Genomic DNA, 22280 nt, shown 5'->3' with positions numbered 1-22280 from the left:
TGTGTTCTGTTTCTCTGAATTTATATCAACATATCATGTTGTTGTGGTTGTTGTTGACTTTGTTGGGAAGGTCGCTGGTTTTATCGCGCGCGAGAGCGGAACACGAATGCACGAGGATCGACTTGAACCTGTCACTTTGTCAGTGTCGACTACAATAATGGAATACTGGAATATATATATTATATGCATATAATAGCATATACTAAAATACGATAAGAGTCTGTATTAAAAAAAAAATACGATAAGAGTGATACGTGTACTTTACAATTTTATAATTCTACACGTGTTATTGTTGGGGAATATGCTATTTTTGTTGCAAGAGATAAATTTCACATGTAACATTCAAAAAAGTGGATGAAAATCACGAAAAAAGGAGAGAGAAAAAAAAGTGATTTTTTTTTTCTTTTAATGTATGAGACTTATCATGTTTCTCATTATTATTATTAATATTATTATTATTATTATTATGGCTTCATAGCTGGTGGCTATATTTAATAGACAATTGTTATGATTAGGAAAAGAAAGAATTCTTGAAATAATATTTCCAAAAAAAAAAAAGAATTCTTGAAATAAAATGGAATTATAAATAATCATTATCATTTATATTATTTAAGTTAAACTGAAATAAAATAAAGTTTCATAACATTTATTTTATTTTGTTGAACATTCTTATTTTTTCAAATAATAAAATAAAAACTTTTTATCGAAAAATTAAATAATTATAATTATATTATTTATCCCATCTCTTTATATTTTCTTAATTTTCCTCATCATTGAAATTTTTAAATATAAAATGTAAATTGCATCCACTAAAATAGTAATCAGGATTATAATTGGTGAATTATTTGTAAATTGTCAAAAAGCACTAATTGATCACGTCACTTTTATCTACAATTTTTTTTATCCAAAAAATATATTCGATGACGGAAAGTTATGATTGAAACTATCGGATAATAATCAATGTTTTAAAAATTAATTGAATTTCGAATTATGGTTTTAAAAGTTATTTACATCGACATATATCCATTTCAATTCCAAAATTGAAATATATAAATATAAAAATTGTTAAAAGGCTAGGGAAGCCAAAATAAGGGAAATTATCATTTAGATATATATATAAGCAATTATCATTCAGATATTAATTGGCTAAACAATAAGCCGATAATAAAAGAGTCTAACATCACATCTTAACTCACAATAAATGGGCTAAAAGCAACTCCACCTCCAGTGACAATTTTTTCAATATTCATAGGGTTATCAACCAAGAGTGGACAAGTCTTGGTTCCACAACTTGGTTTGGACAGAGCCAACAAACCCGAATATCAATCACTATTTTTAAATACTTTGCCAAGTTGATTACCTGGTAAACATATGACAATTAACCATTGACTTTAATATTTGGGCAAAGGTTAATCACAGCCTCTCTTGTAGCAAGGAAAGGTCTACCAAGAATTATAGGAACTTTCTGGTTAACTTCAAAGTTGAATATGATGAAATCAACTTGGAGTATGAACTTATCCACTTGGACAAGAATATCCTCTATCTTCCCTTCGGGTCGGGTAATAGAACGATCAGCAAGTTGTAAGGTCATTGTTGTTGTTCTCGCATCACCAATCTTAAGCTTCTTAAAAACAAATGCTGGCATCAAGTTCACACTTGAGCCTAGATCATAGAGTGCTCTCCTATGTTAATTCTTCCCAAAAGTGCAGGGAATTGTGTAGCTCCCTGAGTCCTTCAATTTTGATGGGATTTTAGTCAAGTATTTACAAGATTCTTCAGTCAATGCTACAGTTTCAAATTCTTCAATTCTCCTTTTCTTGGACAGAATGTCTTTCATGAATTTTACATGAGAGAGCATATGCTCCAAGGCTTCAACAAGAGGTATATTAATGTGGAGTTGCTTCAACAAGTCTAAGAACTTCCTAAACTGTTTGTCCTCATGTTTCTTCTTCAACCTTTGTGGAAAAATGTGGTTGAACAGGTTCATTCTTTCTTTTGCTTGGTGGAAATAGGATGGTGCAGAATCTGGTTAGTTGGTATCTTTGACTCCTGGTGTGGTGTCAAGAACTGAAGTAGGAGAAGTTGCTCCTGCTTCTGCTTCTTTTTAAGCTTCAAGATGGTCTTGTTGGGGAGCAACGTCTGGCTTCTCACATGTTTTCTTTTCATCACTCCTTATGAGTACATCAGGTATTTCTGGTGTTGCTTTCAGTTCTTGTAATTGCTCTCCAACAAATTCAATGTTAGAACTTCCATCAACAATCTCCTAAGATGGTTTTTCTGCTCTGCGCTTGTGAGGTCGAACCACTGGTTCAAGCTGTGGGACCACTCTGTCGCCAGGCAGATTTATAGCATTACATTGCTCATTCCTATCTCAAAAAGGTTTCTGAATGTCACTAGGTAAAGCTCCTTGAGGTCTTTGACTTGGAGCATTGGTTATCTATCCTACTTGTGTCTTAATATTCCTCATGGCCGCATTATTTTGATTCATGTATTCTTTCAACAGATTCTCCAAAGATTGAAATCTAACATCATTTCTATCTTGGTTCTAATTCTGTTTTGTGGGTAGTGAGGTCTATTCTGATAGTTTCCATAGCTGCTCCAATATTGTTTTGGCTCCTCCATCCGTGGTTGTTGTAACTCTAATTTTGGTTGTTGCTTCAATTGTTGTTGTAATTACTTGTATAGCAAACAAGAGCAAGGTCAGTGTTGCATTCACCAAACTCATGAGGTCCATTACAAACAGAACAAGATTACATAGATTGAGCATAATAAAGTGTAGTTGAGGGTTTAGATTCTTTATTTGGCTCCCATTTTTGATGTTGGCAAGTACTACTATATGTGCTGTTATGGCAGTGGATGCATCTAGGTCTAATACTCCAAATTTCTTAGGTGCACTTTGGTGCTCTAAAGGCCACTGAATGTACTTCTTGGCCAATTTCTCCAGCAAATGAACAATCTCATCATAAGTACAATTCAACAAATCTCCACTAGTAGCTGATCAACGGTTGCTTTGAGCAGTGGTATTAGTCCATGATAAAAGGTGTGAATGACTCCCTGATCAGATACTCAATGGTTGGGACATCTACTCAACAGATCCTTATAAAGCTCCCAAACTTCATACAAGTTTTTTCCATCATACCCCCGAAAGGATGCAATGTCTGATCTCACTTGGGCTTGCTTTGCACCAGGAAAGAAACGTGCTACAAATTGCTCTGTGAGTTGCTCCCAACTCGTGATTGAATTTGGAGGCAAAGTAATCAACCATTCTTTAGCTTTATCTGCTAAGGAAAAAAGGACATAATGTCTTTCGCATATTCGCTTCAATAATCTCTTGGACTCTAAAATTATCAATCATTTCAGTAAAATTTTCCAAATAGTTATGAGGGTCTTCCAAAGGTAGTCCATGAAATTGTCCAGTATTCATGATCATTTGAAACATCACAGGTTTAATTTCAAAATTGGGTATATTTATTGGTGGTGGAATGAATCCTCTATTAGGACCATTTCTAAAAGGTGCTGACATATTATTGGTCCTCTATTTCCATTATGTCCTCCATCATTTTCATTATTTTCAAAGTTGTTATTATTATTGTTCCTATTATTCCCGTTATCTCCATTGTTCAGAACTTCAACCATTCTGTTCCTTCTATGTCTTTGCACTTTTCTCCTATTCCTAAATGTTCTTTCTGGTTCTAGATCAAACAATATTAGTTCAAGAGCAGGTTCATCAATTTCAGTGTTCATAAACAATGGTCATAAATTAGGGGCAATAGAACAAAACAGTACACATAAACAAGAATAAAATAAAAATGTAAACTTTACAAAGAGGTTAAAGGAAAACACTTCTTGGAATACCCCTTTTGCCAATTTATCCCCGGCAACGGCGCCAATTACTTGTTGGTCCAAGATCTGCTCGGAGTTAATTATAAGAGAAAAAGTCTGAGGCGCAAGTATTATGTCAGAGGAGAAAGTAATCATACAAAGAGAAAATCTACCCAAACTGTGCAAACGTACACATCAAGTAATACAGGATTTGTTATGAGATCCATATTATCGTCCTCAAGGAAAAGTTGCGTCAAAAGAAATGTAAATAAGAAAAGAATTAACCGAGAGCAAACAGAAAGTAAAAAGCACCTCACTTCAAGGAACCAATTCATTTTAAGACTTAAGGTTAGCCAAAAAGTTCTTGTCACCAGCTCGATTGAACAGTGTTAATGAATCTGAAATGACTAAGAACTGAGTTTATCCCTTAAACTTAATTGAACTTTTCCTTGAATGAAATTGGAAGATATGGGAATTGAGAGCAATGAATGGCGAGTAGAGAGAGATTAAGAGCAACAGTTGGGAATCGGTAATGTTGAAAATAGTACTAGAAACATAGAGCATAAGTGAGAAATATTGTCTTTGGAAATTCCTATAATCATTAAACAAGTAACAAAAGAAGAATAAAATAACATTTATTCAAGTTAAAAAGATATAGGCTCAGGTTGGTATTTTCAACCTCTTGGTTGTTCCTAAAACTCCATCTACTCCTAAAAACGAAATAAGCTCCTAGCAACCTTAACTATGAGGATAGATTCCTCTATCTCCAAGTTTTAACAACCAAGGCAATCTGATGTGTTTTGTCTTGAAGACAGAGATGTCTAACCCAAAAGGCTAATGATTTTATCTTTGATCTAGGTGCTCTCTCTAAGGTATCTATGAGTTAGATACCTTTGAGTTTAGCGGATCACTGTGCACAAAAGAATAAAGAACAACTTTCGCCAAAGGGGTGGTGTGTGTGCACAGAGACAGCATAAATGTAAGAGAAAGAGAATAATGATACATGTAGGCTTTACCTCTTATTTATAGAGTTTACCTGTGGGTATTAGAATTCTGGACCTTTTGTTCCTTCTCAAGAAGCCCAAGCCCAAGCCTGATGTTGTCGTATTAGGATTGATATCTTTGATGGATATCCTCCTTTGATTATACCAAATTTCATTTGGATTACCCTTTATTGGGCTATATGATGAATGAGCCTCATATATGAGTCCATAATATGACTTAACAGGCCTCTTTATACCAAGCTACCTTAGAAGTCCTATTAATTAAGACTCAAAGGAGATTGTGCTACCATTTCTTCTATGAAGTTAGCTGCAGAACATGCTATTTCCATAGCAGTCTACACATTATAGTGTTCCCTAGTTTTGAGTATTCCTCCCTCCCGATAGCGACGTACCCCAAGATTTTCTTTTTTCCCTTGATTACCACCACCAAGAACAATAAAAGCAGGAAACATTACAAATTTAATTAATGAAAACACATTTACATGATAAGTTCAACCTAAGACTAAAAGGGATACTTCTACTTCCCCTTGCCTACAAAGTGTATGTTTGGATAGGCTTTTGCTTTTACAAAAGCTATTTTTTTTTGAAAAAAAAGTGCGTTTGATTTTTTTTTACTGTTTGGATGTTGGCTTTTGAAAAAAGCAAAAGCCAAAAAAAAACTAAAATGTGACTTTTTTCAAAAGTTAAAATTTGTGACTTCTGGGAGAAGTAGAAGCCAAAAGAAACATTGCTGACCATCGTGGACACATCTTATCCTCAGTGCCTTCAACCTCACCTCTGAGTGCAGGGACAAGGGACACCTCACCCAATCATGTTCCGTTTCTAGTTACCACCACCACCATTCTTAGATTGATTTTGCTGACTCAAACAAACCCTTTTTTTCCAAAAGAAAAAAAAATCCTAACACTCTCTTATATGTTTGGTTTCAAGAATCTAACCACAATTAGTTTTTGATCATCTTTCTTTATCTTCCCTGCCTCTCTTTCTCTCGTGGGAGAGTCTGCAATTGTTGAATCCTATCCACTTGAATCTAAAATTTTCATCTTTTATTTCCAGGGGGCATCGTCCTTTGAGACCCAGAAAAAGAAAAAATCTTTCAAATCGCTTTGACCTTCCACCACCAGAATAGAATTGAAATTGAATTTTTGATTTCTTGAAATGGCATCATCATCTCTTATCTCAAACCCAGTAACGAGCACGGACATGTGACTTGGTTGAAGGTGAGGGCTTCGAACTCATAAATGACGATGGTGACTTGGGAGAAGAACAGGGATTTTGGAGAGTTTCAAGTGGAGGTAGTAGTGAAGCTCGCAAGGAAGGTAGTCTCTAACAAGGGAGCAGAGAAGCATGGCAATGGCAGCTACAGAGGGAGTGATGGAAACCACTATTTGAAGAATCATGGTTCGGTGATCAGAATTGAAATGTGGGGAGTGAGAAAAAAAAGTGGTCTCCAAAAATCAAAGACAGAAGGCACAACAATCATTTTATATTTAAAAAGTATTTTTTTATTTTAACATTCAAATGATATTTTTATTTAAAAGCACTTTTTAAATATTATATCCAAACACAAAATAACTTTGGCTTTAAAAAAAGTAACTCATAAAAAGTCTTTTTTTCAAAACCTCATCCAAACGGGCCCTGAAAAGATTTAGCTTATACTAAGAGCATAATGAAAATCTAGTTACAAAAGGAAAATAAAAACAGAAAAACAAAGAACAAAGTGAAGAACACTAAGGAGGACGATGAGTCCTTTCTTGATGTTGCCAAAAAGCTTCTGAAGGTCATGTCTCCTTCAATATTTATAGATGATGTGTTCTCCTCAAGTTGATCTCATCCCTTGATTGATTAATGGTCCAGATTATGTTTATGCTCTCCAATCAGGGATGTGTTCTTTGACAGCTCAACCCTAAAACATTCTTCTAAGCTTTTTTTCTTGTTTTTTTTGAAATTTTTGCATTGCACTGCCACAAAATGTCGTGCCACCTTCTGCCTGACATGTCTCTCAGATGCAAGTTACCTTTTCAGTTGCAGGTTGCCTTTTCAAAAGAGAACGCTAGTACAGTTGCTTTTTTGCTTCTTATTTTGCCTTTTGTCCTTTTTGTCTTTTTCTGCTTTCTTTTCTCCCAACCTTTGCCTCTTTCCTGAATTGAGATTTCTTTAGATGGTCACTTGGTTTCTTGAAAATGTAAAATAGTCCATTAAGCCCAAAAGTAACAAAAATAAACCATTTTACATCCTGTTACTCCCCACTTTCCAGAAACATAAGTTGCTCCGGCCCAATTTGCAATTAAGTGCTTCTGACTGCAAACTTGGTTCTAAACATAAAATTTAATAACAAAAAAGGGAATTTAACAATAAGATACATAAGATAGCTCTACACTCTTGGGAGCTATCAAATTTCAAAATATTTAATTATTTATTAATAGAATAAGTTGATGAGAATCAAACTCGTGAATATTTGATCACATTAACTTTGATACCATATAAAAAATCATTTCAACCCAAAAGTTTAAACTTTTTAGACTTTGAATTAATGTAGAAAGGAGAAGGACTAAGGTGCATCATTAGCATGGAAGACTAGAAAAATGATAAGAGTAACTTTATCATTTTAGTTCCCTTAACACTCATTTTATATGCATGATATCTTAACTATGATGTAGTAAATGCTATTTTCTCATTCCAGAAACTGAAAATGAGTAGACCGCACCTCCAAAATCATCTATTCTTGGAACAACTGGAACTGAAGAAAGAGAAATATCAACCATACTGATGGGCTAGGATTAGTGGGCCCAAGTTTAGCAATGCAAAATTAGTTAGTTAGCTAATTTGTTAGGGAAATTATTCTAGAATATTCCTAAATAATAGGATATAAGGAGGGGGTGTGGGAGTGTGAGGTATTTATGTATTCAGAATTGGTTAGTGGGAATTTGAGAGACCTGTAGGGAACTCTTGAGCCTAGGTATTTGGTTGGAGGGGGAGTTGAGGCATTCTCTGGGTTTATTTTCTGCAATTTATCCTTGTAAGGAGCTTGTCTCCATTTATATTTCTGCAATTTCTTATGAATAATATTAGGTTCCATCAATTTGGTATCAGAGCACTTCCGATCTAGGGGTGCTTTCTGGTCCAGATTCAAAAAAAAAAATCAAAATAAAAAAATCAAAATCGAGCAACAGATCCAGATCTGGTACAATGGTTCCAGAATTTTACGAAGACGAAGATGGAATGAAAGCTTGGGGATGGTTGCTCGGGCTTGAACAACATTTTCAAGCAAACCAAATTCCAGAAGCTGATATGTTGAAAGAGGCAGTGAAGGGGTTGAGAGGTGCTCTCAGCTGGTACAAACGTTGGAGTGTGCTCAGTCCCAATATAAATTGGCAGAGCTTTGATAGAGCGTTTATAGGAAGGTATATACCTGAGATTTTCATAATAGATGAAGTTGAAGTATCGAAAAATTCAGAAAAAAAGAAGAAGAAAAAGAAACAGCAAACGAAATCAAAGTTGGAAAAAAAAGATACGAAACAGAAAAAAAAATTGGAGAAGAAAAAGAAGATCAAGAAAAGAAAGCAGAAAAAAAAAAGAAGAAAAATGGGCCAGAATTAGTGGATCAGTTCAAATGGATACAATATGTGTGGGATTTTTCTTTATGGCTGAAACACACTAAAGTTAATGGAGCCTCCAAAAGACTTTGTTCTATGGGCAGAAATGCAATTAAAAATAGAACACTATGCTTCAAGCAATGGGACCCAGGTGGATGTTCAATTACATCCCCTGTCATCTTCCTCACCTTGAGGACAAGGTGAATTTTGAAGGGGGAGTATTGATGGGCTAGGATTAGTGGGCCCAAGTTTAGCAATGCAAAATTAGTTAGTTAGCTAGTTTGTTAGGGAAATTATTCTAGAATATTCCTAAATAATAGGATATAAGGAGGGGGTGTGGGAGTGTGAGGTATTCATGTATTCAGAATTGGTTAGTGGGAATTTGAGAGACATCTAGGGAACTCTTCAGCCTAGGTATTTGGTTGGAGGGAGAGTTGAGGCATTCTCTGGGTTTATTTTCTGCAATTTATCCTTGTAAGGAGCTTGTCTCCATTTATATTTCTGCAATTTCTTATGAATAATATTAGGTTCCATCACATACCCTCTACATCTATTGCTATTCCTGATCTCGATAAAGAGGGAAAGAAATAACTTCTGCATATTTTAGTATTTTTCTTCTCCATAGTTGGTAATGGTTTTGTCCAATCTTATCTCCAGCAAATATTCCCAGTTCTCAGAAATTAGGGATTGTTCTTCAAGAGACGATTCTCTGGAAGAATATGGAGGATATCAGATTAAGAGAAATGAAAGAAAAATAACATTTCAGACATTGTATCGATGTCAAACATTTTTCCATATATATATATATATATATATATATATATATATATATCATAGAATCATAGACAAGTGAGCATCTCATGGATAACCATGTTTCTGCCATTTTAGCTGCTGAGTTACAAAGTCACATTAGATATCCACCTAGTGAACATGGCAAAACCTTCATCAGGCTTGTACTCAGGAGCTGTATGTCCTGAACCCTGCATATAAGTACACAAAAATTGAATTTGCACAATCCCCCAAAAGAAACTTAAATCTTTCACCACACTTTGTATTTTTCTTTAAAAAAAAAAAAAAAAAAGAGAGTAAATTACATTCTCCTCTCTTGAGAAATGCTTAAGTACACTGCCTTCCTCTATATTTTGAAAAATTATACTCCCCTCTCTTTAGAGATGAAATGTGCTACTGGAGAGCAACTAAAAATAAGCCTTCTAGGGATTTTTCCTCTCTCTACAACCCTCATATCACCGACAACTAATTTTGAACACTATATACCCTTGCTAGTTAGGAATATTAATAGGGAGTGATTTTACTATTTACTTCGCAACTTAGAAGATGAAATAAAGCTTTAAATACCCCTACTTGTCACCTGAAATTTTCATTTCATAATCTAAAGCCCCAATGTGAATTGTAGGGACTTAACACTAGCCACGACCACGAGTCACGGAGAGAGAAAAATGCCTCTAAGAGGTTTGTTCACATTAAAATGGACTAAAGTGTAGAACATATTAATATTTCAGGGGAGGGAGTTGTAGTTTCACAAAACAGAGGAGATGGAAGTGTAATTTAAATATCTCAGGGGTGGGAATGCATTTTACTTGAGTAAAAAAAAACGCATTTGTGATTTAAAAAATTGAATGGTCTAACCTTCACAGTTGCAAATGTCATTTGATTCGAGTAAGTCCTTGTATATCTGCTTGAAAGGCAAATTATTCATAAAGATTTGGTTACATGCTGTCTTAGAGAGTTCTTGGTAGGAAATGAGAAGTATAAAAAAGAAATAATGGTAAATTAGGATTAAAGATTTGAATTTCTTAATACTTCATAGTGAGTGGAAAATAAGAATACGGTGCATCTCTTTCTCTAACAATTTTTATTTTTTCCCAGTAATATGTACAGGTAAAGATCTGATTATTCTAATTTCAAGGGTAACAACTAACAAGTAAACAGTTACGAATTTTTTTTAATTTCTCTATTGATACATCAATTACCCAACACCCATATAGTGGATATGGCTCTCCCAAGGTAATTTTCTCCATTTCTAAGGCTTTAATTGGAGAAAATAGTCTTGGGAGAGTCATGCCCTCTACATGAATCGATCCTTATTCGAATTGAATTAGTCCAATAATGATAACCTGTTGAGAAATAAAAAATAAATAAATAACTGTATACTTGTTACCCTTGAAATATAACATATCAAGGATTAAGTTCTATGCCTACCCTGCAACTTGGCCATTAACAAGCCATGGCCTCCAATCATCCACAATGGAGTAGTTTAGATCCCTTATCCACGCTTGGGTTGCAATGAACGGAACAACTACATCATGATCCCCACTGTAAACAAAAAATCATTTGCCATATGAAATCAGCTAGTCGTTAATGGCCCTGAGAAAGCTAAAAGAAAAACACTTACAAATGAGCACAAAACCATATTCGAGAGAAATAAAAAATAATTTAGAATGTGAAAATCTTGACCTGTATATCAAGGAGCGGTACCCTTTTGCACTGAGATTTACATGAAACTCAAAGCTACTAGAAATGTCATGATCAAAATCAGTAGTGTAACAACGTTGCCATTTCCCTATAGTTCCCTGCAGTACATTTGAGTTAAGTACCATTAATATGTATCATAACCATTAACTGCTAAGGCTTCTTTGGTCTATGTTTGACTCAAATTTAAAGTAGAATCACTTGTTATTGAACATAGACTTAACTACATGTAGTTGAACATGATGTTTGTATAGATTTGTTATATCAAACCTCTTGAATATGCAGTGACCTGCGAACACTTTCATCATTGGCCCATTGAGTGGCAAGGAAAAAACCATAAATCTACAATAATGAAATTGGGAAATATTAAAATTTTGAACATTATGGACAAAAGTGTGATGTTGTTAGAGATATATAAAAACCATTAATGTAGCCTCACCCCACGAGCTTAAGTTTTTGGGTTGAATTGGTTCTTTACATAGTATCAGAACCTCGGTGTCACGGGTTCGATCCTCACCGCCCCTACTTTCTCTTGTGGAATTTCTTAGCACAGGTAGGTGGACCTGTGTATTATCTACCCTTTAAGCCTAGTGAGATCTCGTATTAGGGGATGTGTTAGAGATATATAAAAACTATTATTATAGCTTCACCCCACCAGCTTAAGCTTTTGGTTGAATTAGTTCTTTACAAATATATATAATATATGCAAAATTACTTGGCAGCTTAATTCTGGCACAGTGAGATGAGGACTAAGAGAGGCCTTCAACTTCTTAGTCAGAGATCTCCTCCACAGAGCTTCTTCATGATCCTTAAGTGCATCATCATCTATGCAATAGCTATCCAAAATGTTAAACATATTAATTCCTGAAAGGCACTGAAGATAAGAAATATTATTTTACCAATATGGTGAACAAACTCAACTGAACTGAATAACGAGTAAAAATGATGATCATAATAAAAATGGGATGGTAAGTACTTGCCTCCTCAAAAGAGCGGTAATCTATTAAACACAATTCGGAATCTATATCTTCATATTCTCCTTTACAATTTCTCTGCAGTGACTGTCAATGGATGGTACACGATCAAGAATCATTGGCATTTCAATTAAAAATTATTTTTAAAATGAAATGGAAATAAATTGTATTTATTTGCTTAATTTTTTTGCAAAGAAAAACAATCTCAAATATACAAGGTACCCTCCCTTAGCCGACCCAATTAGTTTGAGATAAACATAATATTAGTGTTGATGTTAAACTAGACATAAATTGTTGATATCACTATAAAGAAATATACAGCATATTGAAAAATGTAAAATAAAGAATTTTTTGAATTGATACAATTGATTTAAACAGATAGGAGGTATTTATACAAGTATAAATGAAGGAAAAGATAAATAAGAATGACTCGGCAATGAGTCGTTAGTCCTATCCTATCATGACTCAGCAAATTCAAAATTTTAAATTAAGAAAAAAATAATCACTAATTTCCTACACTCCCCCTCAAGTTGGGAGGTAAAAGTTGATCATTCCCAACTTGCCAATCAGGTCTTCAAAGGCTGGCCGATAAAGGCCCTTGGTGAGGATATTTGTTGTCTATTCTTTGGTAGGAATATACACCATACACACACTTCTATCATCTAGTTTTTCTTTGATAAATTGGCGATCAACTTCCACGTGCTTTGTTCGATCATGGTGAACTGGATTTTGAGCGATGCTAACAGTTGCCTTGTCACAATATAGCTTTATTGGTCGGGAATATAAGATCTTCAACTCTTCAAGGAGTCTTCTCAACCAGATTCCCTCACAAACTCCATGAACTAAATCTCAAAATTCTGCTTCAACACTACTTGCGACAACCGTTTGTTTTTTGCTTCTCCAAGTTACAAGATTTCCCCACACATAGGTGCAATAGCCTGAGGTTGATCTCCTATCCACTAATTAACCTACCCAATTTGCATTGTACATTTCAATTGTCCTATTATACCCCTTTCTAAAGAATAATCCTTCGCCTGAAGGGTTCTTGAGGTATCTAAGCACCCCATAGACTGCACATAAATGTTTCTCCTCGGATAAGTGCATGAATTGACTAATCATACTCACCGCAAAGGCAACGTCAGGTCGCGTGTGGGATAAGTAAATTAGTTTACCGATCAATCTCTGACATTGCTCTTTATCCACTTTGTTCCCATCTTTAATACCTAACTTGGTATTAGGTTCCACAGGTGCCTCAGCAGGCTTACATCCTAACATTCATGTTTCCAACAAAAGATCTAAAACATACTTCTTTTGTGTGAGAGTGATGCCTGTTTTTCTCCTAGCAACTTTCATACCAAGGAAATATTTGAGAGTTCTAAGGTCCTTCAGTTCGAACTGAGTGGCTAGATACTTCTTCAAGGAGTTCAATTCCTCACTATCGTCACTTGTAAGAACTATATCATCCATGTACACAATAATAATAGCAATCTTACCATCCTTAGAGTGTTTATGGAAGAGAGTATGATCAGTCTGTGCTTGAATGAAGCCTCTTCCTTTGACAGCTTGTGTGAATTTGTCAAACCATTCTCTAGGAGACTTTTTTTGTTTACACACTGATCCATCTCCCTTTTTAAAGCCAGGTGGAGGATCCATATAGACCTCTTCATGTAAATCACCATTTAGGAACGCATTTTTCACATCTAACTATTGCAGAGGCCAATCTAGGTTGGCAACAAGTGATAAGAGAACTCGGATGGTATTGACCTTAGCAACTGGAGCAAAAGTCTTATGATAATATATCCCATGAGTCTGGGTGAACCTCTTCGCAACCAATCTTGCCTTGCCTTGTATCTGTTGATGCTATTATCTACATTGAATTTTATTGTAAACACCTATTTGCATCCTACTGCCTGTTTTCCCTTTGGTAGGGTCACTGTCTCCCAAGTTCCATTTCTTTATAGAGCATTCATTTCTTCAAAGACAACATCCCTCCATTTTGGATCATTGAGAGCCTCATGTATATTTCTCGATATCATTGTACTGTCCAACATAGTATTGAAAGCACGGAACCCTAAGGACAACTTTTCATATGAAATATGATTAGAAATAGGATGAGTAGTACAAGATCGAGTACCTTTTCTGATAGCAATGGGCAAGTGTAGATCATTTTTGTCATGGCACTCAAGTGTCAGGGTACTGGAACTAGAACTTGGTTCAGAATCCTGGCAGTGCAGAGGCTTTGAGTTATTCACACTTTGAGGAGGCTTTCGCTTGCTATAAACTTGTCCCCACTTTGAGGAGGCTCCTGATGGTGAGGATTCTATAGCTCCCCATGTTTCCAATAGCTGAGGTAATATTGTGGCATCAGTGGATTTCCATGACTGATCTTCATCTGCTCCTATAAACTCCGCCTGAAGAGAAGTCAGGGGAAAAAAAGGTTGAGTATCAGAAAAGCTGACATTCATAGAGACAAAGACCTTACGAAGAGAGGGTGAATAACATTTATAGCCACATTGAGTAGCCAATGAAGACACACCGGAGAGACTTAGGCTCAAGCTTGAACCATTGATGAGAGGGAATATGGACAAATACAACACAACCAAATAGTTTGGGAGATAGGGAGGAGATGCCTCAGAAGGAAGGGAAGGTGCGGAAAAGGCTAGAAAGAGGAGACGGAAAGTTGAGAGTGCAAGATGGCATTCGATTGATAAGGTACGAGGCAATGAGAACAGCTTCCCCCAAAAGGTATTTAGGGACACTCATAGTGAAATAAGAGCCCGAGCACCTTCAAGGAGATGTCGATTTTTTCTCTCAGCAACTCCATTTTGTTGGGGTGTGTCATGGCACGAGCTTTGGTGAAGGATGCCATATTGGGAGAGATGTTCTCCAATAATAAAGTTAAAATACTCTTTGCCATTATCTGTAAATAGAATTTGTATAGCAACTTGGAATTAGGTTTGAACCAATGGCATGGAAATTTTTAAAAATGAATACAGCATCTGACTTGTCCTTTATAAGGTATACCCAACAAACTCGGGAGTGGTCGTCAATGAAGGTAATGAACCATCGAGCACTTGAAATATCCTTTACACGGGCTAGACCCTATATGTCACTGTGAATTAAAGAAAATGGGGAAGAGTCATAGCGAGCTTTAGAAGGATAATAAACACGAGTGTGCTTGGCAAGTTGACAAATATCACAAGAAAACAAACTAGGACTTTTATTAATAAATAAGTTTAGTAACAACTTCTGAAGATAAGTAAAATTGGGATGGCCTAGCTTACGGTGCCACAACATAACATCATTACATGAATCAAAAGGAAACGTAGTCATTTTTCCACAAAAAAAAGCTTCATGAGTCACATCCTCCTCAAAGTAGTAAAGTTCGCCATCCTCTCTAGCACTGCCAATCATCCTCTCTGAGTTCTGTTCCTGAAAAACACAACCATGGGGAAAGAATTTAGCAAAACAACATAACTCAGAAGTCAGCTTGCTAATGGAAATGAGATTGCAAGCCAAAGAAGGAATATGAAGAACTAATGTTAAATTAATCTGCTCGGAGAGTTTAATGGTTCTGTGTCCTGCAATCTGGGAGAAACTGTCATCGGCGATCTTGACTTGAGAAGGTTGAGAGCATGGAGTGTAAGAGCAAAACAAGGTCGTATTACTTGTCATATGGTCAGAGGCTCCAGAATCAAGGATCCAACGAGTTTGACTATACATGGAAGACTGTACTTGCTGGGCCACATTGCTAGTGGCCTTAGTAGGTTGAGTCAGAAGCCTCTGAAGTTGCTCGAATTGAGTTTTGCTGAGAAACACACCATCAGACTCAGCAGAGGCACGAGGCTTATTACCCTGTCAATAGTAGAGACCTTATACGCACGACCTTTATTCTGCCCTTTTGGCTTCAAATTTGCATGTTTTTCGTGGATTTCCCAACACCTCTCACGGGTATGACCAACTTTATTACAACGGGTGCACCACGGATGACCATCCCGTTTTGATTCTCCAGAGGAATGATCAATAGTATGTTTAGCAACCAATCCAGACATATCAACAGACTTATCAATTGATTCTTTTTCTCCCAGCATAACTCTCTATTTACTAGCTTCTCTTCGAACCTCAGCAAAGGCATCAGCAATTGAGGGCAACGGTCGCTGACCCAATATTCGACCACGAACCTCATCAAGATGCAGTTAAGGCCAGCAAGAAATTTCATAAAGTCATTCCTTCGCTAAGTGTGTTTAAAACTAGGCATTAGCTTCCAATCCTTTGAGATCGGATGCATAATGAAGATCCAGTTCCTGCCACAAATTTGTTAATGCAGTGAAATATTCAATAATGGTCATATCTCCTTGACACAGGTCCTTCAATTTATTTTTTAGTTCAAAAACTTGAGAGATATTCTCCAAATCAGAATAATTTTGCTGAACAACATCCCAAATCTCCTTGGCGGTATCGAGAAACAAATAGGTTCGGCTGATCTGGGGTTCCATGGAATTGGTCAGCCATGCCAATACCAAGGAGTTATTAATCTTGCAATTTTCATAAACAGAGCATCCTCAACATGTTTTTTTATCTTCTCGTCGAGATAACCTATCTTACCATTTGCCCGGATGACCAACTTAACATATTGGAACCATTACAGGAAATTCTTACCGTTCAATCGGTGACTAGTAATCTGCATGGCTAAGTTGTCTCCAGAGGACTGAGAATTTGGGGCAGATAAGGAAGCGGAAGAACGATCCAAGGAAGCCATGAATAAAGAGAGAAGGTTTGACCGTGGACGCGAAAATCAAGTTGCTTCGTTTTTAGATCTGACCACTGGAATAGGTAGAGGAGGAGCCGACGAGATGATCTAAGCAAGTCGCGGCGAAAAAAAATTTCGGGAAGGTGGTGCGTGGGCTACATGCGTCAGAGAGTGGCCGATCATATGGTTGCGCGTGGAGGAGCGTGGGAAGTCCGACGGCGATGGGTCTGGCGGTGTTCGACTCGTCGGAACATTCTGAGTTGAATGGTCACTCCACCTTCTCGATTGGAAGTCTATAGGTATGGTTTCTAGGTTTGGACAGAGGTTGGTTTGTGTTTGGATTTTTTTTTATGGTGTTTGGACTGGTTTCAGCCTTGAGGATGGCTGATCTAGGGTAGGAACGAACCCGCTCCTGATACCATATTGAAAAATGTGAAATAAAGAATTTTTGAATTGATGAAATTGATTTACACAAATAGGATGTATTAATACAAGTATAAATGAACGAAAAGATAGCTAAGAATGACTCAGCAATGAGTCGTTAGTCCTATCCTATCATGACTCAGCAAATTCAAAATTTCAAATTGAGAAAAAAAATCAATTCTAATTTCCTACACAATAGACCCAACTATTTTCATGCAAAATTCTAGTACCAACACATCATCACCCTTTACCAACTTTATAAGAAAATACAATGAAAGTAGCTTTACTAAACAGGAAAAAAATAATACTATTACCTCATAGAGTTCATCAGAAATAAGTCCCATTCCATGGGCAAATGGGATTTGATAATTTTTCTCTCTTAGTGTTGTTATGGGGTTCCCTAGTAGATATCCCTGAAAATATTAAGACTTCGGCTTCATAGTCCTTATAAGAAGAGCTATTGTTGGCCCTACAACTTTAAAAAGGATAAAAACTTGCTACTACAAGTAAAGAACCAAATAACTTGCTAATACATGTAAAGAACCAATTAACTTATTTTTTTTAATTTTATTAGAGAACGGGAAACAGGAAATGTAATACATCCAATTCAACCAAACAACTTAAGTTTGTAAGTGATGTCCGTGAATTTATATTAATATTTTTGGCAATACACTTGATGGCTCTGAATATTGGATTCAGGTATTGAAACCCACTTTATACATTTTTTTCGTCCGGACTAAAAGCATAGTTAGAGGTATTCATTGCAAACCTGGAGATTTATCCATGGCCGGAGACCTTTTTCATTTGCTGTTGATCAAGGAAATTGAAGAATAACAAGCGTTATCATAATTATGTATATGTTAAACTGTTTATATGTTAGCTACAAGTAGAATGATCTAGTTTGTATGCTTCTATAAAAGAAATCTTGTGAAAGCTATGTATAAATTTGTAAATTGTATTTAATGCTTTTTTTTTATATATTTAGAGGACGCCAAACGAAATCAAATTTTTAAACAAGTTCAACAATTAATTTAACACAACATATAGTTCAGTATGAAGAAAATAAAAATAAGAATATGAAAATTTTAGATTACTTTACTATATATATATATATATATATATATATATATATATAGATATATAGTAAAGTAATTAAGGAAATGATTTGGGTCTAATGAGAGAACTAAGTTGGATAAACACATCTAATCGTAATCTTGACTTGTTAATTTGTGTTGCTAACTTCTACAGCCCAAAGGAGAAAGCAAATAAATAGTGTATTAGTGTAGGACTGATTAAAATGATTAAGAAACCCCTATGGCCTCATTTTCATTATAAATATAAAGCCATTAGCTATTACCTGAATAACATATTCATCTTATAAATTGAGCCATTTAAAATTTCATACCATTTGAAATTTCTTGAACAATAGCGGGGGCAGGAATGCCAGAGTATGAATCAGCTCCAACGTAGAATTTATTTGAAAGAAATTCCGAGTGATCAATCAGCCACTAAAAAGATTAAGAGATAAATAATAAAATAATCAAAATTACATAGCTTGTTTTCAGGTATAACTAGGAGATTGATTCTCCAAAGTAAACTACAAACAAAAAGAAAAAGAAAGATGGTGTGCGAAATATGATGACAGTGACAGCACAAAATAGATGGATATGGCAAAATTGCTGGCACAAAATTGATGGGTATATGATGAAATTGATGGCACGAAAAAGCATAGTGACGATACCTTCCTAAGAAATTGATGTGTATGGTGAACTGATTTCCAGTCACTTCGATGAGCAGTGATATTTTTGGCATAAGAGAATCCAGTTCCAAGTGGCAAATCTACAAAAATAATGCTACATACCTGGGCAAAAAAACATTAGCATTATAAGCACTGAATTGCCTTCCAATAACAAAATAATAAAAAGATTGATAGTTACTATTTATACAGTCATCTAAACACAGATTATACACAAATTACAACCACTTGCTTAATATAAGTAGTAATTTCTACTACAAATTTTGGATTAACTTCAATAAACGAAATCAATGTCAAATTCTTGAGGTTGCATTCTGTACCTTTGTCCAGGACTGTGGTCTCAAGACCAAATTAGGAAGGCTACCTTTGTACTCCTCAGTTTTAAATGCAAGTGGACCTATTACACCCAATTCAAGACAAAAGTCATTCTGTGAGAGTTGTTGAGTGGATCACTTTCAGTAGGACAAATTCTAGTGAAACCTCAACCAAAACATTAAAATAGTGAAAGAACAATATTGGTTTGTCCACATTTTGCTGCAAATGATTCTCATAATGCAAAATCATATGCCAAATGGGCTATAATATGATTGTCCTTGAAGAGGACAAGCTTGGGAGTGTCTTACCCTAACAACAGGATTCATGCACTTGAAATTATACTTCCAGTTTACATGATCATATTCCTTGTTGTGATATATATATTCACATCCAGATATCCATTAACAAACTTGCAAAAAGAGATTCATGAATAGAAAGTTGAAATTTGAAAATTACCTATTTGAAAGGCAAGACCAGAAAATGAAGAGCAGCCAGGGCCACCAGTTAGCCAAAGCATAAGAGGGTCTTTCTCAGGGTTGTTCTCTGACTTAATAAAGTAGTAGAACACTTGCATGTCGTCATCTCTTTCCCCTAATCCCACATACCTGTGAAATGCTCACAAACATGATAAAACTAAATATGCTCAAGAACACGGAAAAAAAAAAAAGTAGCTTAAATTACATAGTACACACTACCATTTCTCTTTCTTATGTCCTACTTGCATAGTTTCACTTATAAAAGTAGGAAATATGGTGTGTTTTGGATTTTATTTTTTTCTTTTCAGGAGCTGCTTTAAAAAGAAATTGCTTGTGTTTTGAGTGTCAATTTAAAAAAATAAAATAAAGTAAAACTAAAATTCATTTTTAGATAATTTTTAATTTTGAAAAAAATCAAATACTATTGTTTTATTTAAATTTGTTTTTTAATATTGATTCAAACGAAAAATAATTCTAATTTTTTTATAAAAAAAAAGTGTTTTTTTTTCCTTCAAAAACCTAGATCATAACGAGCTTAAGATGAATGGAAACAATCATTACAAAAAAAACACACACACAATTAAGTTGACCAATTAAAAACTCAATATCTTGAAACAAAAAAGCAGCTAGAAATGGGAATAGAGTGGTATTACTAACCCAGTTTCGAGTTCAAAGGGAAGAGGTCCTTGAAAGCCAGGAAGCAGTTCCACCTTTGAGCGAGAGGCTTCAAGCTGAGAAAATATCTGTAAGAAAATTGCAAAAGCAAGTAGAATCTGACAATAGCGATAACAATTTGAAATTATATCCATCCTGCAATATTCACTTTCTTGTGTTCTGTATCTCTGAATTTATATCAACATATCATGTTGTTGTGGTTGTTGTTAACGAAAAAATTTTCGGTTGAGCACGAGCACATTCTCCTTTACCAAAAAAAGATAAAAAGTGAAGACTGAAAGGGAAATAAGAAAAATAATTGGATCGAAATGAAATAAATTTTTACTTATGTAGAAAAGGAGACCACCCAGGTGTACAGTGCCGGAACACTTAAAAAGAATCCGTTATTAGACTTGTTGGGAAGGTCGCTGGTTTTATCGCGCGCGAGAGTTGAACACGAATGCACGAGGATCGAGTTGAACCTGTCACTTTGTCAGTGTCGACTACAATAATGGCATATACTAAAACACGATAAGAGAGCGATTATATTTCTACACGTATTATCGTTGGAGAATATGTTATTCTTATTATATGGGATAAAAGGTCCAAATATATATATATATATATATATATATATATATATATATATATATATTTTATTAATCTCATGTTAAAAGAGATAAGTTATCTCATGTCATAGAGACAAATTTGTAGGCTCTACCATCTGGAAAAAAAAATGACACAGTTATCGAAGGATGTGTAGGAGAGAAAGTTATCACATGTAACATAAGAGTAGTTTTTTCCTATATATATATAAGGAGAGAAAGTTATCACATGTAACATAATAGTATTTTTTTTCTATATATATATATATATATATATATATATATATATATATATATATATAGGAAAAAAATACTCTTATGTTACATGTGATAACTTTCTCTCTTACACATCTTTCGATAACTGTGTCATTTTTTTTCTTTTTCTTTTTCAGATGGTGGAGCTCACAAATTTATCTCTATAACATGAGATAACTTATCTCCTTTAACATGAGATTAATAAAATCCATATATATATTATTTTTTATTAATGTATTTATAAATGTATAAGGTGTGACCTCATGGAGAGATACACGGGGCGTGTTTTAGGGAGATAATGGCGTGTTTTAGGGAGAGACATGCCTCACATGAGGTATATTTTACCAGATGCTAACATGTGGCACAAAATTTTGGAGGTTTATAATTTTTGATTCGGGTGTCCGAATTAGGTAAAATAAAAATTGATTCTACATAACTTTTCAAGATCTATACAATGACACCTCATTTGACATATTTTATCACTCACAAAAAAGTTCAAATTTACAACAATGATACTATAAGAATGTTTAAACCCAGATTAATTAAGAGAAAATCACTGTCGTGATTAGAAACATTCCTTATTAAAGATCCTTATGATTATGGTACTGATGCACTTACAGTTAGCCCATTTTACATGGTCCAACCATTGATTCAAGAAGCTCGTAGTCAATTAGAGTTGTGGCCCAATAAGTATGACCCAATTGTTGAAAGAGACAATGATTTGAAATATAACAAATTACAATCGAATCCAAGTCCCAGTAAAGCAGTAGATGTGATTGTGATTTGTTTGGAAAGAAAAGGAAAGCAACATATTTGGCGTGATTTTAGATTAAAGATTTGAGATGTATTTTGAATTATTTATTTGTAATTTTTTATTTATTTTTAGATGTTAATTACTATTATATTTATTTTAAGAAGTTTTATTATTTTTAGAATTTTAGATTTTGAATTTTGAATTAATTTGTAATTAGTCTATAAAAGGGTGCTTATGACCCTTATTATAGGAGTTGAATTTTGTTATTTGATAATTAAAATTGAGAACCGGAGGGTTACTCTTTTATCGTATCTCAACTTTTTGTTTAGCCAGTTTTCTATGTGCTTTCGGTATCATTTGGTATAATAATGCTGAAGCAGTAACCACTTGGCTAAACAAAAAATAA

At 34.8% G+C, this 22280-nt stretch overlaps 1 protein-coding gene across 9 annotated transcripts; it reads right to left on the bottom strand.

Annotated features, from left to right (window-relative positions):
* Positions 1-14: 14 nt before the first annotated feature.
* On the bottom strand, positions 15-20814 carry LOC133306906 (serine carboxypeptidase-like 11). 9 transcript variants are annotated; one of them, XM_061507297.1, is made up of 16 exons: positions 20430-20811; positions 20264-20337; positions 19587-19735; positions 19136-19212; positions 18801-18920; positions 18465-18567; positions 17829-17866; positions 17374-17472; positions 11893-11973; positions 11628-11786; positions 11183-11254; positions 10898-11013; positions 10643-10756; positions 10070-10115; positions 9344-9402; positions 15-128 (listed from the first exon to the last, which is right to left on the bottom strand). In XM_061507297.1, the coding sequence occupies exons 3-16, from the start codon at positions 19702-19704 to the stop codon at positions 26-28; spliced, it is 1305 nt and encodes a 434-aa protein (XP_061363281.1). In that variant the 5' UTR covers positions 19705-19735; positions 20264-20337; positions 20430-20811; the 3' UTR covers positions 15-25. The 9 variants fall into 9 exon arrangements, with proteins under 9 accessions (XP_061363281.1, XP_061363282.1, XP_061363280.1 ...); XM_061507298.1 differs by having other exon boundaries at positions 20264-20349; positions 20607-20811; XM_061507296.1 differs by having other exon boundaries at positions 20607-20811.
* Between the last annotated feature and the right edge of the window lie 1466 nt (positions 20815-22280).

Source organism: Gastrolobium bilobum, unplaced genomic scaffold (genome assembly GCF_033153095.1).
Source record: "Gastrolobium bilobum isolate Gb01-03AN ecotype WA unplaced genomic scaffold, APGP_CSIRO_Gbil_v1 utg2909, whole genome shotgun sequence".
In the NCBI taxonomy this organism is placed as follows: Eukaryota; Viridiplantae; Streptophyta; class Magnoliopsida; order Fabales; family Fabaceae; genus Gastrolobium; species Gastrolobium bilobum.
The sequence above is the reverse complement of the archived record's forward strand: the minus strand, read 5'-3'. Positions and strand labels throughout refer to the sequence as shown.

Excerpts from the sequence above, each read along its gene's own strand:
- LOC133306906 (XM_061507292.1), bottom strand. The coding sequence starts at position 20,415 with ATGGATATAATTTCAAATTGTTATCGCTATTGTCAGATTCTACTTGCT. Across the intron at positions 19,736-20,263 it reads CCCTTTGAACTCGAAACTGG|GTATGTGGGATTAGGGGAAA; the intron begins GTTAGTAATACC and ends AGCATTTCACAG. Across the intron at positions 19,213-19,586 it reads TGGTCTTGCCTTTCAAATAG|GTCCACTTGCATTTAAAACT; the intron begins GTAATTTTCAAA and ends TGGGTGTAATAG.